The sequence below is a fragment of the Paralichthys olivaceus genome, chromosome 17 (assembly GCF_024713975.1).
Source record: "Paralichthys olivaceus isolate ysfri-2021 chromosome 17, ASM2471397v2, whole genome shotgun sequence".
In the NCBI taxonomy this organism is placed as follows: Eukaryota; Metazoa; Chordata; class Actinopteri; order Pleuronectiformes; family Paralichthyidae; genus Paralichthys; species Paralichthys olivaceus.
Genome location: NC_091109.1, coordinates 8,769,306 through 8,784,821, shown reverse-complemented (window position 1 = coordinate 8,784,821; position 15,516 = coordinate 8,769,306). Strand labels below are relative to the sequence as shown.

Genomic DNA, 15,516 nt, shown 5'->3' with positions numbered 1-15,516 from the left:
ATTTTACATTTTTAACGTCTAATTCCTATATTGACTGCCATCAAGGATCTCTTGTCATTTTCCAAACCACAAAAATCAGGCCTCTATTTCATGTTGTCATAGAAGCCATGTGACCAATCCCGATCACACGCCGTTCGCATGATGAATTTAAACCCGTGAAGAACCCAAAATCAAGAGCAAATAATAAATGCCCCCGCAGCACTGCAATTACACAGATATACTTTGTTGTTCAACTGATTTTATTTCTTTTTCTGTATATCAAAGAAAGCATAATGGAGACCAAACACAAAAAGGCAGGTACAAGTGAGGAGGAAAAAATAAGCTTAATCAAAAATCTAACAATTCATAACAACACTGCCACTATTATTGTTCAATATTCAAAGGAATACCATACTCTTGATGAGCAGAGGTGGCATTTAAAACCATTATGGATCAATAATAATCAAAAAACAGTGATGAGTAGTAATGATAAATCGTATAAGTAGTAGTACAGTTATAACAATAGTGATAATCAAAGTGACAAAACATAAGAGAATAAAAAGCAGATCTCCATAAAAACCTATCTAGTTTGGACAGTGCAACACCGTGTGTTTGAGTGTGTGTGTGTGTGTCTGTGTTTGTGAGATCCCAGTCTTGAGGTCCAAGCACTGCAGTCCTTGTTTTACAGACAAGATACAGTTTGCAACAGGAGTACAGATTATTATTCATGAAAGCGCATTGTTACCCTCCTCGTTTTAAAAAACCACACTGAGTGACTCTTAAATGTCGTGTTAATGGCTGTGTTCTTTTTAAAATGTCTGTAGCTTGTGCAAAAAAATCGTGGACTAGTGCAAGTGTCAAGCCGTGGGATGTCCTTTACAGTTTGCATTTATGAACACCTCTCCCGCTCTCTGTCGACCTCAAGATAGCTTTTTGGTTTTTGAATGACAGAAAAGCGAAGGGGAGGATTACTTTGGAATATCAGTTATTTTTTTAATATATTTCTTTACAAAAGTTCATGTTTTCATTTTGCATTTTTTGTTAAAACTATCAATAGTAACATTAATATACAACTTAAATTGAAGGAAAACATCTCTAGTATGTTATGTGTCCTTCAACACAGCACCATCTTATTAGCTCTCAGTCAACACATTATATTTTTCCCAATTTGCTTCCAAGACTGAAGTATCCATTAGTCCCTTTAGGATACTGGTAAAAACCCAACTTTCTACCGTGTCACTCACTGTTTCAGGTCTCTTTTCACAGCACGTGCTTTACCAGGATTAGTAGACTTAGAAAAACGTGGGAAACAGCCCATTTCAAGCCCCCTTCTTTTAAAATTAGAGGTTTGGGTTTGACCTAAATAAAAATCTGTTAAACCGATTTTTAATTGCTTGTATTGTCATTTGTATAAATACTGAATCGAACTGAAAGGAGACCATAACTATGTCTTATGCACAGAAATCATGGAAAACAAAACCGTAAAATGAATGGAATCAATCCAACCCTTCGGGCCAGATGTGAATGAAATTAATTCACAAACATTACACAATGATCACCTGGGCTTCTGCTGATGGACCTGGTGGTGTGTCCTCTTAAGGCCGTCATATTTCTACACCCACACTAGGTGAAGACGTCTTCCAACAGGTTTGAAGAGCTATATTCCAACATGACATCTCAACATTTGGGTGGAAAGTTTAAAATCCACAGGATCAAACCAATTTGTTATAAAAGCAAGAGAGATGGTAGTACTAGTCCTTGGCCACGAGGGTGATGAGAACTTTACAGGCAGGATTCCTTATGTCCCAGATAAAGAATACGACATTCAGAGATTTCCCCCCTAGAAATGCATTTGAAGACATTTTGGAACAGAGCTCTTCACCGTTTGTTCCCAGGTTTGTTATCTTCCACAATATCATTCTCATACCTAAAGCATGTTCCATTAGACTAGAAAAACAAATTTATTTCATGTGATTTATATTAAGGCATCCAAAATGCGTTACTGTATCTTCCCATAAAAAGACACTTGCATTAGAATGCTTAAAAACATTTCAAACAATGTAAAATGTGTCAAAGTGCCGTATGCCAGGATTCTAAGTCCCTCAGCCTCTTTTTGCCCTGTCTATTTGGATTGTCGTGAAAACTGCAAACATGTAAAAGGGGACAATTAAACAGCCCTATTCTCTCTTAAGTACCTCTTCTTTTTTTTTTTATATATCCCAAGTCAGTAGACACAACACTTGTCTGATCACACTGCCATAGCAAATTAAAAGGTGACAGTCAATACCAGTTAATCCTCTTTCAATGGTTCAGTCGAGTCCTGTTTTTCCTCCAAGCAATCTTTGCTCTAGAAGTGAAAGGAGGTGTAAGAAAAGCAATTCCACAGGAGCAAACTGGGAGTTACTGATGTGACTATTTCATGTTATTATCCCAAAAAGTGTTTCTGGGCCCACCATCAAATGGCCACTTCCAAAGAGGAAATACTTTTGCATCAGTCTTTAGAGAACGACAGTTCAAGCATGGCAAGTTGAGTGACAAATTATAGGAAGGTCACTGAAGTAAGGTTTTATATAACCACAGGGTTAGGACCAAAAAAGTTTGGATAAAGTGTTTGTATTAGGATCGAGGGGAAACTTGAGACGCATTCATCACTAATCAGACAGTTGCTGATTACGTGGGAAGCAGCGTGGAAATAGTCTGCTGTTGTGTTGAATTTCCAGGTGTAGATTATGTAGAGACAGTGAAGGTTTAGCAAATGATAACGGGTGCAGCTGAGCCAACTTCAAAAACTAAACAATATTAGCTTTTGATTAGTGCTCAATTTTGTTTATTAAAATCTGAGGAGCCCAAATGGGTCCGAGAAAAGTCAGTGTGCAGACCAATCGTGATCTGAGTCTTTTAGCTGTTGCTGGTGGCCGTTGGTGGAGGCGACTCAATTACCATCTCCCCTCCAGAACCAGTCCCCGAACTGGTAACCGGAGTGGAATGAGAGACCTGCGAGCCCGGCGCAGCACTTCCGGGTCCACCACTACCGGTGCCGTTCTTGTTGACGGTTGTCGTTGGTTGGCCAAAGTTAGTGGTTCTCAGGGTTGCCAGATGACGTGGGGAGAAGACGTGGGCCCTCGCTGCAGCTCGGGATTCAAAGCAGACGTTGCAGGCATCGCAGCGGCCTGTCAGGGTTTCCTTTGGCACCGGCTGGCCGGCCACTGGGGAAGTTGCGGGTTCAGTTATTGTCAGATGAACGGGTTTGGGAAGGATGGGACGATTAGCTTTGAGAGCGTTGTACTGCAAGTAGGTTCCTGAGCTCATGTCCACCTTTCCACCTGACAGAGGAGACTGGGAATTGGAGGGTGGGGTGGATAGACAGGAACAGAGAGGGAACAAGTTTAATGCCATGACTGTTAAAAACCAAATTTGTAGCAGTTTTGATTGAAACAGAAAATATTCTCCATTATCGACAGTATCACAATGTTCACGCAATAAAATGTTATTACCTCCAACAAGGAGTGTGTTTCACCCGCATCTTTGTTTTTTGTCAGCAAGATTACGCTGCAATACTGAACCGAGTGGCACCGGACACGGTGAACGAACGGAATCAGGATAGAACTTGTAAAAACAGAATCAGTTGAAGGGGCAGATACAGAAATTTTAATGGCTTTTCCCCCTCTAATTTTCATTAAAAAATTATATTTGGGTTTTGACATAAAAATTTGACATTGGGTGTTGTTTTATGAATTTTGCTGCAGATTATCAAAGCACCAGTTTCCAATTGTTCAACGATTGAGTGAGAATGACACGTAGCATTGTATAGGCTTGGCAGAGGTATGCATATCAGTGCTTGAACAGTTATATTTTTTCTCTTTACGGATAAAGTGTGACTACATATATATTCTGAGTAGTAAAAATTATGCTTCTGTATAATTATACACACCAAACACCAAAGTTACATTAATACCCCAATATTATGATTAAAGTAATGCTTATGGAAAGTATTTCAGAACTCAAACACATTTTGCTGTTTGAGTAAATTAGACTTGAATAGATTAGGGCTGTGCAATTAGATCGATATGATATTATGATAGGATAAAGGATATATATATATCAAAGTATGTGGAAAATATAGCAAATTAAATGATAAATGATATCCATCGTGGAATAATGGCATAGTAATAGGCATAGCGTCCTGTAAAAAAAAGTGTGTTTACTAAAAACTTTAAATGCTATTTTAGCTTCCATTCCACTTACCAATTTTTCTTGCTGCAACCTCCAGCGCTTCTCCTTGGCTCTGGTGTTTTGGAACCAGATTTGCACCACTTTGAGCGGCAGACTGAGCTCAGTGCCAATCGCCTCACACTCCATGGCATTAGGATGAGCACAGGTCTCGTAACAGGACTGCAGGATGGACAGCTGTAGGCAGGACAAGTGTGTGCGTGGCCTACGGCTGGATGAGTGGGACAGAAAGCCGCTTTCTGTTGGACTCGATTTAGCCCCGACTGGGGTGGAGGGACTGGCCACTTTGGCAGAGCTGGGGGTGTTCGGGCTAACTGGTGCAATGCTGGGGGTGGGGGGCGGGGGGATGGTACGAGGAGGCGTATGTGTGGGAAGAGCAAGCTGTTCTCTTGATAGAGTGTTGATCTTTATGGGGACCTTGGGGGTCCAGTAGTTCAGCCCATTCTGTTTTTGTGGCACAACCGTCGTGGAAGGAGGCCTGTGGTTGATGGGAGTCAACTTGGGCACCATGCGGTTAGTGCTCCCTGGCCCGGGAACAATCTCATCCTCATTGTCTCTATCTTCATCAGTCTTTTCCTCATCACTCTCCTCTAGTTTTCGTTTCTGGGCCGGTCGTGGGGCAATGGGGATTGGATCCTTGGGTGGAGCTACAGGGCCAGGAGTGTTGACTTTGGGTGCAACTTTGACCATAGTAACATTGCTGGTGGTTTCAAGCTTGGTCTTTGGCACTGCAGATATGCTGCTGCTGCTCAAAGAAGACACCACAGTAGAAGAAACAACTTCTTTAGGCTTTATGGGAACTGGAATTAATTTTTTCACCATAGTTGGTTTGCCCAGCTCCTTTACAGGGTCCTTCTCAGTCTTTATAAGCGTGCGCACAATTGGTGAAGTTGTAATAGACCCAGTATTGTTTGAAGCAGGCTTGTTGGAGAATATGGGTTTGGAAAGAGGCCAGGTAAACTTGATGAGAGGTTTGCCAACTGCTGCAAGGGTGCCATCACTGATAAACCTGACCTCACCCTTTCGTTCCCTTGCCCTCATGTTCTGGAACCAAATCTGAACAACCTTCTTTGGCAGGTGGACCCACTCTGAAATCTGTTCAAACTCATGTTTCCCAGGATTCGGGTCTTTGAAATAGCAGCCATACAGAATGTCAAGTTGTTCAGCTTGAATGATGGTTCTTGAACGACGCATGTCCCGATATCTTTTTCCTTTAGCCTTTCTTTGCTGCTGCTCTTGGTCTCTCTCCTTTTCCTTCTCCCTCTCGTGTTCCCTTTCCAATAATGTCGCATTCATTTTCTCTGTCGCCCTCATGTAAATACTAGACTTTGTCATGTTATTGCAGTTGACGAGACTCATGCTGCTGTTGGAGGAGGGCATGGCACTAACAGATTCAGGCTTAACTTGGACGACTACCAAACCTTTGGATGTGGGCCGCAGGCCAAGCCCATCCAGCAGCTGCCCCTTCTGTGCTGCAATTTTATCAGCCAGGGAGGAAGAAGCCGATTTTGAACTGTTTTTCCCCATGCTGAGGTCCAGGGCAGACTCACAGTCCCCACCGTTTGACAGATAGTGAGAAGTTTGGTTGTGGGAGGAGAGAGACTGCGACAGAAGGGAGTTTGAGAAGCGTGTGATGGTTGGTGGATTAGTAAAGACTGGTACTTTGTTCCCATCTCCAATCACTGAGGGAGCAAGAGAGAGTACATATGGGCTGAGGAACTGAGTAGAAAAGTGAGTGAGGGACAAGGGAAGTGAATGCAGAGCACTGGTGGGAATCCCAGGATGGTCCATTGAGTGGGACTGTGAACTTGGAGGATCCCCTTGGGCCTCCAACTCTAAATCCACATCCGAGTCCAGTCTCTCCTTCTTGACCTTCACCTCATCGCGCTCAAACTCTTCCTTTCGTTTTTTCCTTCGAGCCCTCTGACCTCCTCCACCCTCCTCATCTTCATATTCTTCCTCAGCATCAGAGAGAAACACAGTTGTAGAGCGCAAGACCTTTCCTCCAACTGATCCTTTCTCACCATGGACCTCCCGCAGTGCTTCACCTTTAGCAGGGCTCTCAGTACCCTCCCTCACAGACCCACTTTGACTTTCCTCATCAGACACAATGACAGAGGTGTAGACCTCATTTTCCGAATCAGAAGTGAGACAGGAATCTCTCCGACCCTCCATTCTCATATCCCTCTGTCTGCGTTTCCCTCTTGTACGAGACAAATCTATTGCCTGACTTCCTGAAGCTTCAGCATCTTCGCCTTCTGCTATAATCAGTGAGTTTTCCTCATCATCATAATCATTGTCAGAACTCTGGGAGTGCCTTGTAAATCCTCCCAAACCTTGCAGGTGGTCTGCCTCTGTTTCTCTTTGCCTCAGTTTGGCATGTCGCGCTTGACTCATCCACCTACGTACTTCATCCTCTGAGAGGCCGACCTCTCTGCCCAGCGCCTCACAATCTTCACGGGGAGGACTTGCAGCATCAGCCTCACTGCGTGACTCAAAAAATGCCCAGAGAACCTCAGACTGGAACTCTGACAGCACTGGAAGGTCTTTATAAATTGATCCTATTGTATTACAATGGGATCGAATTTGGTTGTTAGTTAAGGCATTTGTACTTGGACTAGATTTTGGGGTGCCAAGAGAACCACAAGGGCTAGTACCAGATTGTGATTTTTGAGGAGTAGAGTCAGGACTTAGAGTAAGGTTTAAATTTACAGGACTGAGGGTTGCGTTGCTGGGCACAGATGCAGAAGGCGAGAGGCTGTTATTGCGGATGCTTTTCTCTGTGCCCGCTGGGGAGAGATTCAGGCTAGCGGCTTTATCACCTTCCAGGTCCAACTTATTAGTCGAGCGGGCTCCATCTGTTGTGCTATCTCTATGTGCCTTCCCACAGTCTTCATTATTCTCAGCTGTCCCTTTTCTTTCTATATCAGAACACTGTACTTCTTTGGTGCCCTCTTCCTTAACCTTCTCTGTTTCCAAGTCATCTGTCATTCTGCTATCCCTGTCCTTAATCTGAGCTGAGACCTTCTCCTCAACTGTCTCCTCCTTAGTCTCTTGTTCTCTCTCACACTTTAGAGTCTGTTTTTGCTCTTCTGAGCAGAGCTGTATGTTTGTTGGAAGTCCTGCAGAGGGCCATTGGCTCTGTAAGCTGTTAAGTCTTTGGGTTAGGAGGGCTTGCTGGGCTGTGCTGAGGCCTACAAATGGCACACACTGGGTTAAGAGCTGGCCTTGCTGGTTCTCTTGGTGCTGCTGAGTTTGGGCTTGCAGCCCGTTCAAGATCAAGGGCATGACCATTTGAGGCTGAGGCACGAGCTGATGTGCGGCTGCACCAGGAGCAGCACCGGCAGCAAACAGGGAGGGGAGGAGGGAGTGAGAGAGGGTGAGGAAGGCTGAGACTGCCTGAGCTGAGGCCACGGGGGAGGTGAGGAGGGAGGGAGCCACTTGTGCAGTCTGAATTTGCTCTCTGTCTTTTGTAGTAGTCACCATCACAGTTCCAGGAGCCGCACAGTTTGTGGTGGTCACTAACTGAGTGGATGCACTTCCAGATGTGCTCACTCCAGCATTTGGAGCAGCTGAGGTGCTGCTTCCTAAACCAGCAGTGGCCAGTGCGCTGTTTGCAGCTTGTGCAACAATTCCAGCATTCCTGCTGCGGGTCTGGTGCAAGACAGATTTCATATGGCTCTCAAGGGTGATGGCATGATTGTAAGAGACTCTACATACAGCACACTGGTAGGGTTTGTTTGATATAAATGGCCGCGACAGAAGAGGAACTGCGGGAGGTTGGGGATTGCTTTCCCCACTTTGTTTTGCGGAGCCTGTCGTCATCCTCTGAATGTGGGATGTAGAGTTGTAATGAACGCTCAAGGCAGTTTTGCTAGGAAAACTTTCCAGACAGGCATTGCATTTGAATGACCGGGTGTTATTTTCAGCTGGCACACCGTTTTTACCAACTGACTTTTCGCTGGCGTCTGGGATTTCTGTGTTTTCAGTTGCATTTTGCTGTTTGGCTCTTGTCAGTTGATTTCCCTCCTCTTCTGGCTCGGGCTCAGCTTTACATCCCTCCGTCTCCATTATTTTCTCTTCCTCCATCTCTTTGTCTCCAAGTGGCGGGGTAGCGTCTGAATTCTCGCTTGATTGGCAGGGCTCTGATCCACCGTCTTCAGCAGGCTTTGATTGTGAGGATTCAGAATCTGCCGAAGAAAATAAGAGGTTTAATTTTTATGTTATAGTAAATGGGGCACTAACTAAAATCAGAGGTAACACAATGAATTCTCAGATCAACCCACATCAATGACAAATTTCCACTGTGGATTGATTTCTCCTCAGAACTTTCCCAGTCCTTACAGAATTTCTAATGTACAAATAACAGAATTTTAAAAAGGTCGTCATTTACAAACCCATCCAACAACCAGCATGTGTGTTATAAGTGGTCAATGTCAAGATTTCTTTTCATGTTTTAACTAACATTTAAGTATTTTTCAAGCTTACCTGAAGACTTTTGAAGCCCTTTGTGCTCCGCTCTTCCACTGGCACTCTGTTTCAGAACAGCCTGTAAAAACAATAAAAGGAGACGGTCAGCAGAATCACCACAGAAAACTTTGCTCTCCACTTGCTCTTTTCAGATGAGTTTAATTCTACCAACTCTTTGAGCAGAGAGAAATTCGTGCGTGACTCACTGATGTGTGGTTGTGTTACAGCTTGTTTATCTAGCCTTTAATTTACAAATTACCCTAAAGGTATGTACAAAACTGTCTGATCAATTTATTCACCACATCAGTTCCCTATTAAGACTTCACATACTTAACTGTGATGGACCCAATACAAATCATGTGTTCACTGGCATGTTTATTTTTGTGATAGCTACCCAGCCCTTTTAACAATAGCACAATAATAAACATTAAGTGTTGACTGCCTTCAGTAAATCTGCACAAACAAGTCATGAAAACATCTCCCTCAGTCACAACTCAAACTCCTAATTTCAAATGTATTGACAGATTATGCAAGAATATGTGAACATGTATGTTTTCATTTAATTTTGAATCCATTATTTTTACATGACAACAATGTCAACACTCATCCATCAAATAATGATTGAATGAATAATAATTTTTGTGAAATCTGTATAGTGTCATTAGGTTGGATAGAAATCCTTGTATTTTGATAAAATATCAACTGAATCAAAGATCTATGTTGATGAGCTCTTACCTATATTATTTCTACTGATAGTATATTATAGACAAGTAATAGACAAAGAAATGTTCCAGTACATCTATCCTTTGTAACCTGTTTATTATAGTGTCTGTGTGACAACAGAAATGGGTTAATAAAGCCATGGGATCCTTTCTCATAAATGAGACAAAATAACAGTCAAAATACAGTGAGACAACAGTCACTTCACTTCGGTGAAGCTAATGTTTGTTTAGAGTTCCCTCAAAACTTTATGAAAATTGTTCCTGTTTTTTTGCATATGTCACCAAGATTTGTGATCATTCTCTATAATTCTCTAAATAACACTTTGTTACTGATCCCCCAAAGTTGAAGCAGCTATTCTAAAGCTTCATTCACCTCAACATCTCAAGACTCTCACAAAAAGGAGAACTTAATTAAAACCACAGAGCTACAGAATTGTAATGTGGTTGTACAACTCTTGTTCATCAACCAGCAACAAGGGGGCTCATTAAACGTTATGTACATAAATTATGTATGACCCAGAGTGACCATGTCTCACCCTTCAGACTGTATATTATGTCAAAAATAATATAAAATAATGTTAAATATACATTGGCCATATTACCAAGCCATACTTACAATGTCCAGCAGCCTGTTGACACAAGATGGAAGTACACTGTGTTGCTCGGTTAGATGCAAAGACAGGAAGGATCTGTCAGTTTGGCCTTTTTGGCAGAGGGGGCACAGCCACTCTGCCACCCCATTGCTTTCACTGCTCAGTGTCTCTCCAGACTCCTCCTGACAGACACAAGAGCATGTTAGAGAATCCTTCTCAGTTCTGGAGCAGCAACTGATCACAAAAACACAGCAATGTGGGATGTAAGAATGTAATCTTGTGTGACCAATTTTAAAATAAAAGCATATTTGTGACCAGCATTTATCATGCACAGCCCTGATCTGCAACTCCCCTTTTCAATTAGCAAATAACAGTAAAACTAACCCTAGCTCAGTATCTTAATCCTGCAAGCTTTTAAAGTTTCATTTGTGGTTTCTTTAAACATTAACCATGCTTTGTAGGGAGGTTCCAACATTTTGTCTGGAATGAGTGTCTCAAATCACACCATAATGCAATTGCCTTTGAAAAGTAGTGGAGGATCCATCTAATGGTTTCAGTAGGTTTTACAATGCACCATAATAAACTGGGCTCCAGATTTAACAAATACCATTGTGTCAGATCCCTTTGCATTCAATCTCACTGCGCACACTGATCCAATATCACGTGAGCACATACATGTATTAAATGCAGAACAGACTGGAGGAGAGGCAGCAAATGATAACATGTGCTGCTTGACAATTTACAATCACTGAAGTGCCCCTCTGCCCCCTCCCACTCAGTTTGACCGATACAAGGAGCATGTGGCCAACATGTTAACTGTGATCCCAGATCATACTTGGCTCCAGTTGTGAACAGTAAAGTCGAGAGCAGACCACGCAGCTCCGGTGGGTCCCCCCCCCCCTCCACTGCAAACATCCATAATCCGAGATGCAGCCGGACAGCAGTGGAACGCCACCACAGCTACAGTCCTCACTTCCTCCTCATGCCAATTAGCAGGCTAGCGGGGGTAATACCACCACATAATGTTCCGACGAGGCTGCATCTGCACACTATACCATCTTTATAACCCACCCTTAATCACCATCTCATAATTAAAAGCCGAGACAGCGCTAGACTGACGCCTCTTCGAGCTTAGTTGGCTAATTAACGAGAAGTCTAATTAGCTATGCCGAGCAGAGATGAATCAATTAGCTAGCAGCTAGGCTTGATCGGCGTCTGAAACGTCGCATTACAGCGGTGTTTCTGGACGAGCTGGTACCGTAGTTGAGTGAGAATAATCCCCGCAGCAAGAGCCGCTCACTTCAGCGTGACAGGCGTCGGTTCAGGCTGGCTGTCGTCCCCCTCCGTTACAAAACTCGTAAGCCCCAAAATGAACCAGGAGCTCGGGAACAGTCGTGTGACTTTGCTAGCTAGCCTGTTAGCAGACAGATAATTAACTGCACCCCCCTCCCTCCGGAAAAACTCTGCCTGGTCCAGGTGGGAACTGCAGCTCCAGCAACAACCGACTGGTTCAGCGGGATAGATAGGGAAAAAAATCACAAACACACACCGAATTCAGGTCACAAACCTCGGCCTCGAGTTAGCTCCGTGCCCCGCTGGCTGAGGACGTGTAGCGCCGCTCCGCCGCCGCCGAGCGCAGACCGAGGCCTACACCGCCGTTTAATTAACGAACGTGGCTCCGCTCACAGATGTGTTAGAAAACACTGCCTCCCCCCGTCCCTCTCACACATACCCCCCGCCCAGCAGAGCCCCTTTCGCCGCGTCCTAGCGCTGGAATCCACACCTTAAAAACACTTCGGTGCAACACATGTCCATGTAAACTATGATTTCACCCTTAACTGGCTCCGAAGAAGAAGCACACACCAGCTCCGAAAGCGGAGGCACGGGCCCCGACGGTGGGGGTGCTGTCGGGAGGGAGCAGGGCGAAGGAGACGTAGGAGGGGAAAAAAAAGTTTGGGTTTAACGTTGGATTCGTGCGGGGATCGGGTCAGCGGCAGGCTCGCCACCGTCGCCCCTCGGTGCCCCGGCGGTCGCAGGCCAGTCTCCCGCACGAAGCAGCGCGGTCAATCGATCGGGGAGCGCGTTTAATTAAGTTGAGAGCAATTAGCTAATGCGTTTTACCTGCATGGTCTCCGCTCCAGCACGCACACACGCACACGCTTCCTCCGTGGCTCCTCAGAAGTGAAAAGTTTTCTTTCCTGCCCTCCCCTCGCCTCCTCCTCCTCCTCCTCCCTCTCCTCTCCTCTCCGGCGCTCCCCCCTCCCTCTCCCCTGTAGTAAACAGACCACAGCTCCCCCCGAGGCAGGCTGCTGACATTCAGAGAGGGGACACGGAGATAAAGCCTTATATAACCCACATATCACTCTTGTGTCGGTATTATATCAGCGCTGATCGCCGATCATCGATCCCTGATCAGTGCCTGGATCCATTAGAGGCAGTAGATCACACTGAGCCCACCCTCCTATCTCCGCCCCTCCCTTTAATATTAAACCTTCCTCATTCTCACGTTAAAGGTGAACAGGAGTGAAGTCTCCCGTCCCGCCCGCCCGCCTGCACTGTGGCGCGGTGGCGACCCTAATGACAGCTGGAGGGTGGGCCAGGCCTCCCGTGGGTTCCTCGCCACACCGTCCCGTGTGAAGGAGGGTCTTAGCGGGGTAAATATTGACGGAGCAGGGCGGATTAAAACGGCTCCATTTCTGCCCCCGCTGCCTGCGTTACTGGGGCAGCAGAGGTGATGCTCCTAAACACTCCCCATAGCTGTCCGCCACTGCGCCTGTGCAGAATTACATTTTCGCTGACGTGTTGCGACTCCCCGGTTTGGTCTATCGCTCCGTTTTTGACGCCGAATGACACGGATCTCAGAACTTGACCTGCGAAGGTGCGTGAGCCCGCAGCCCGCGCTGTGTCACGGGCTATTTTAAACGCCCCGCGGTTGAGTTTGTGGATTTTTGACTCGGAGTTCGTGCCATGACCCTGCATTAGCTGCGTGGGCTGAATAAATCAAGCCTGATTAGAAAGAAATATCGCTTTACACGAACGTGCAACTGTGCACTTAATATTTACAAAGCAGTGACGAACAGGTTATAGTAGTAAAAGGGTTGGAAATAAGAATTAATAGCTAACAGAATAACTGTGAATGCACGTTGGGGAAATCTAGGTTAAATACCAAGGTAAGGCTATAAGTAACAGTAGTAATGTAAATACTTTGCAGGAGGGGTTTTTGTATGATTTTTGCATAACTGTGTTATTGTCATATGTTATTATAGTTGCTGGTGCATTACTGCTCATATGTATTTAAATGTTGGTAGTGCTTTCTATCTTACTTTTTTACATTAGTAGTAAATTACTTTGCACAGTAACTGTCGCAGGGTAATACAGCACAATATCTCTTTCTGAAACTACTCAGTTGCGCAAAACTAAAGAAAAATATTCTCAAGTACATTTCAGATTTCTAAAAACTGTACTTACTGTACAGTTCTAGAATAAATATGGCATAGATCATTTTCTCTGGTTAATGTTTAATGTATTCAAGTTAGTGTTTGGGTAAATGTTGTAAAGTCTTTCTCAAAACAACTGTAATATTGCAAATATTATAATTGTCGTTATTATTATTATTATTATTCGTATTATTATTATCACGGTTAATGGTGTCATTATTATTATTAAAACATAAAAAACAATACACTCTTGCTAGAAGAATAAAAACTTAACCAGGTTACTGACTGTATAGATATTCTACTGTGAAATAGGATCGTTGTTGAATTTTATTCTTTTGATAGTTGCAACAAATTATTCTGCACAGTAACTAGTGACTAAAGCTGTATGGGGTAATAAAGTAGAATATTTCTGTATGAAACAACATAGTTGTTCAAAACTAAAAAATGTACTCAATTTAAGTTCAGGTTCTGCAAAACTGTATGTTCTGTACAGTTCTTAAGTAAATATGCTTTGTTAATTGCCCTGCTGGTTAATGACTAATACATTCAAGTTAGTGTGAGGGTAAATGTTGATGGATATGTAGATTATTTCTTAGAAAACATAATAAAACTATAATATGTCATATATTACAATGTATTCTTATTTGTATTGTTCTTTTGATTATTGTGATAAAACTTTAAAAATGAATACCTTTTCAGTAGATTAAAAAAAACATATCTTTACACCTGCCTGTTAGGTTACTGACTGTAAAGGCTTGAAGCAGGTTAGAGTTAATTTAGCTGGACTCATGATCCTACAGTACCGTCGGTGTTGATGACACTGTGTCCATTTCAGATGAGCGTGGAAGTGGAGAGAAAGTTTATATGCGACGCTGACACTCTGAAGACTCTGGAGGAGCTCGGGGGTACGTGTTAAATTTGTCTAGCAGACATTTAACAGATGGGTAATTTTAGAGTCCAGTTATTTATTTGATACAGTGATCCTTGTCGGCTTACAAATGTTCACTGAAAGGCTTTTCCAAACTCTAATGGTGCTCTTATCTGAAAGGCCATCTGTGTATTTATTTAACCATCTCTCTTCCCCCTCTTCTCTTTCCTCAGCCGTCTGTGTTGGTCAGAAACAGTTTCAAGACCAGTATTTTGACAACCCCCAGTTTGATTTGACATTGAGAGACATGTGGCTACGTAAACGTAAAGGATGCTGGGAGCTCAAGTGTCCAGCAGAGGAGACGAGTGGGGAGCAAAGTAGAGCGGCAGCACTGTGCACTCGCTACAAGGAGATAACCAGCCTGCATGAAATTCAGCTGAGAGTGGCAGCGATCATCCCAGACGTTTGTGAGGACAGAGACACAGAGACGGCCTCCTCACACCAGGACGAGTCTTGGCTGAGCAGAAAGAATCTGGCATGCTTTGCAGAGTTTACGACATTGAGGCAGTCATTCAATTTAGAGGAGGGGGGTGTGCAGATAGATCTGGACCAGGCAGACTTTGGCTACCATGTGGGGGAGCTAGAGGTGGTCATACCGGAGGGAGGAGATGTGCAGGCCGCTCTGGAGAAGATTGAAAGAACAGCTCAGAAGCTGGGTGAGCTCAAAGCTGTCATCCCGCTCAGCCATTTAAAACCATATAGCACCATGTATCATGATATTAAACTGCCATTTCTTCTCCTTTACAGGTCTGACCGGAGATCGGCGAGTTGAGGGAAAAATGAACGTTTTCCTTAAAAGATATCACCCAGAGCACTATGCAAAATTGCTAAGTGCACACATTTTGTAGGAGACAACGAATGTTTTTCAACATGTTTGTAAAGTGAGATATTATTTATTAGAAAAACATTCTCTGAAATGTGCCAGTAGCTTTAAAGATGCTCAAAGTTGACGTGAATCTCCAAGACATTTCCTGCACATTCAGGTTTGGTAAAGCAACAGACCTCTGCTCTCAACCTGAACTAAATGGTCCAAAGTACTGCAAACAACAGTTGAGTTCCTGTAATAACATGGAATGTGAGAGTAACTGTAAATACTGAAAATAAACGGGGTGACATACTCTTCATTTACCATTAATGATAATTGTTTTATACTATGT

General features: G+C 43.7%; 2 protein-coding genes across 5 annotated transcripts; one reads left to right on the top strand and one right to left on the bottom strand.

Annotated features, from left to right (window-relative positions):
• Positions 1-218: 218 nt before the first annotated feature.
• On the bottom strand, positions 219-12,257 carry zfhx2 (zinc finger homeobox 2). Its single transcript, XM_069512746.1, has 5 exons — positions 12,116-12,257; positions 10,018-10,176; positions 8,698-8,758; positions 4,225-8,399; positions 219-3,315 (listed from the first exon to the last, which is right to left on the bottom strand). Exons 1-5 carry the CDS (start codon positions 12,119-12,121, stop codon positions 2,878-2,880), a joined length of 4,839 nt encoding a protein of 1,612 aa, XP_069368847.1. The 5' UTR covers positions 12,122-12,257; the 3' UTR covers positions 219-2,877.
• A 243-nt stretch (positions 12,258-12,500) lies between these two features.
• thtpa (thiamine triphosphatase) lies at positions 12,501-15,483 on the top strand. 4 transcript variants are annotated; one of them, XM_020087225.2, is made up of 4 exons: positions 12,501-12,648; positions 14,267-14,336; positions 14,533-15,015; positions 15,107-15,483. In XM_020087225.2, exons 2-4 carry the CDS (start codon positions 14,267-14,269, stop codon positions 15,205-15,207), a joined length of 654 nt encoding a protein of 217 aa, XP_019942784.1. In that variant the 5' UTR covers positions 12,501-12,648; the 3' UTR covers positions 15,208-15,483. The 4 variants fall into 4 exon arrangements, with proteins under 4 accessions (XP_019942784.1, XP_019942783.1, XP_019942782.1 ...); XM_020087224.2 differs by having other exon boundaries at positions 12,638-12,725; XM_020087223.2 differs by lacking the exon at positions 12,501-12,648 and adding an exon at positions 12,732-12,872.
• The last annotated feature ends 33 nt before the right edge of the window (positions 15,484-15,516 follow it).

What these genes read in the sequence shown, in the direction of transcription:
- zfhx2 (XM_069512746.1), bottom strand. An exon ending in TCAACAGGCTGCTGGACATT is followed by an intron (nt 8,759 to 10,017) that starts GTAAGTATGGCT and finishes TTGTTTTTACAG; the next exon opens with GCTGTTCTGAAACAGAGTGC. An exon ending in GGTTGCAGCAAGAAAAATTG is followed by an intron (nt 3,316 to 4,224) that starts GTAAGTGGAATG and finishes TCCAATTCCCAG; the next exon opens with TCTCCTCTGTCAGGTGGAAA.
- thtpa (XM_020087225.2), top strand. Translation starts at nt 14,267, where the DNA reads ATGAGCGTGGAAGTGGAGAGAAAGTTTATATGCGACGCTGACACTCTG. An exon ending in GACTCTGGAGGAGCTCGGGG is followed by an intron (nt 14,337 to 14,532) that starts GTACGTGTTAAA and finishes CTCTTTCCTCAG; the next exon opens with CCGTCTGTGTTGGTCAGAAA. An exon ending in AAGAACAGCTCAGAAGCTGG is followed by an intron (nt 15,016 to 15,106) that starts GTGAGCTCAAAG and finishes TCTCCTTTACAG; the next exon opens with GTCTGACCGGAGATCGGCGA.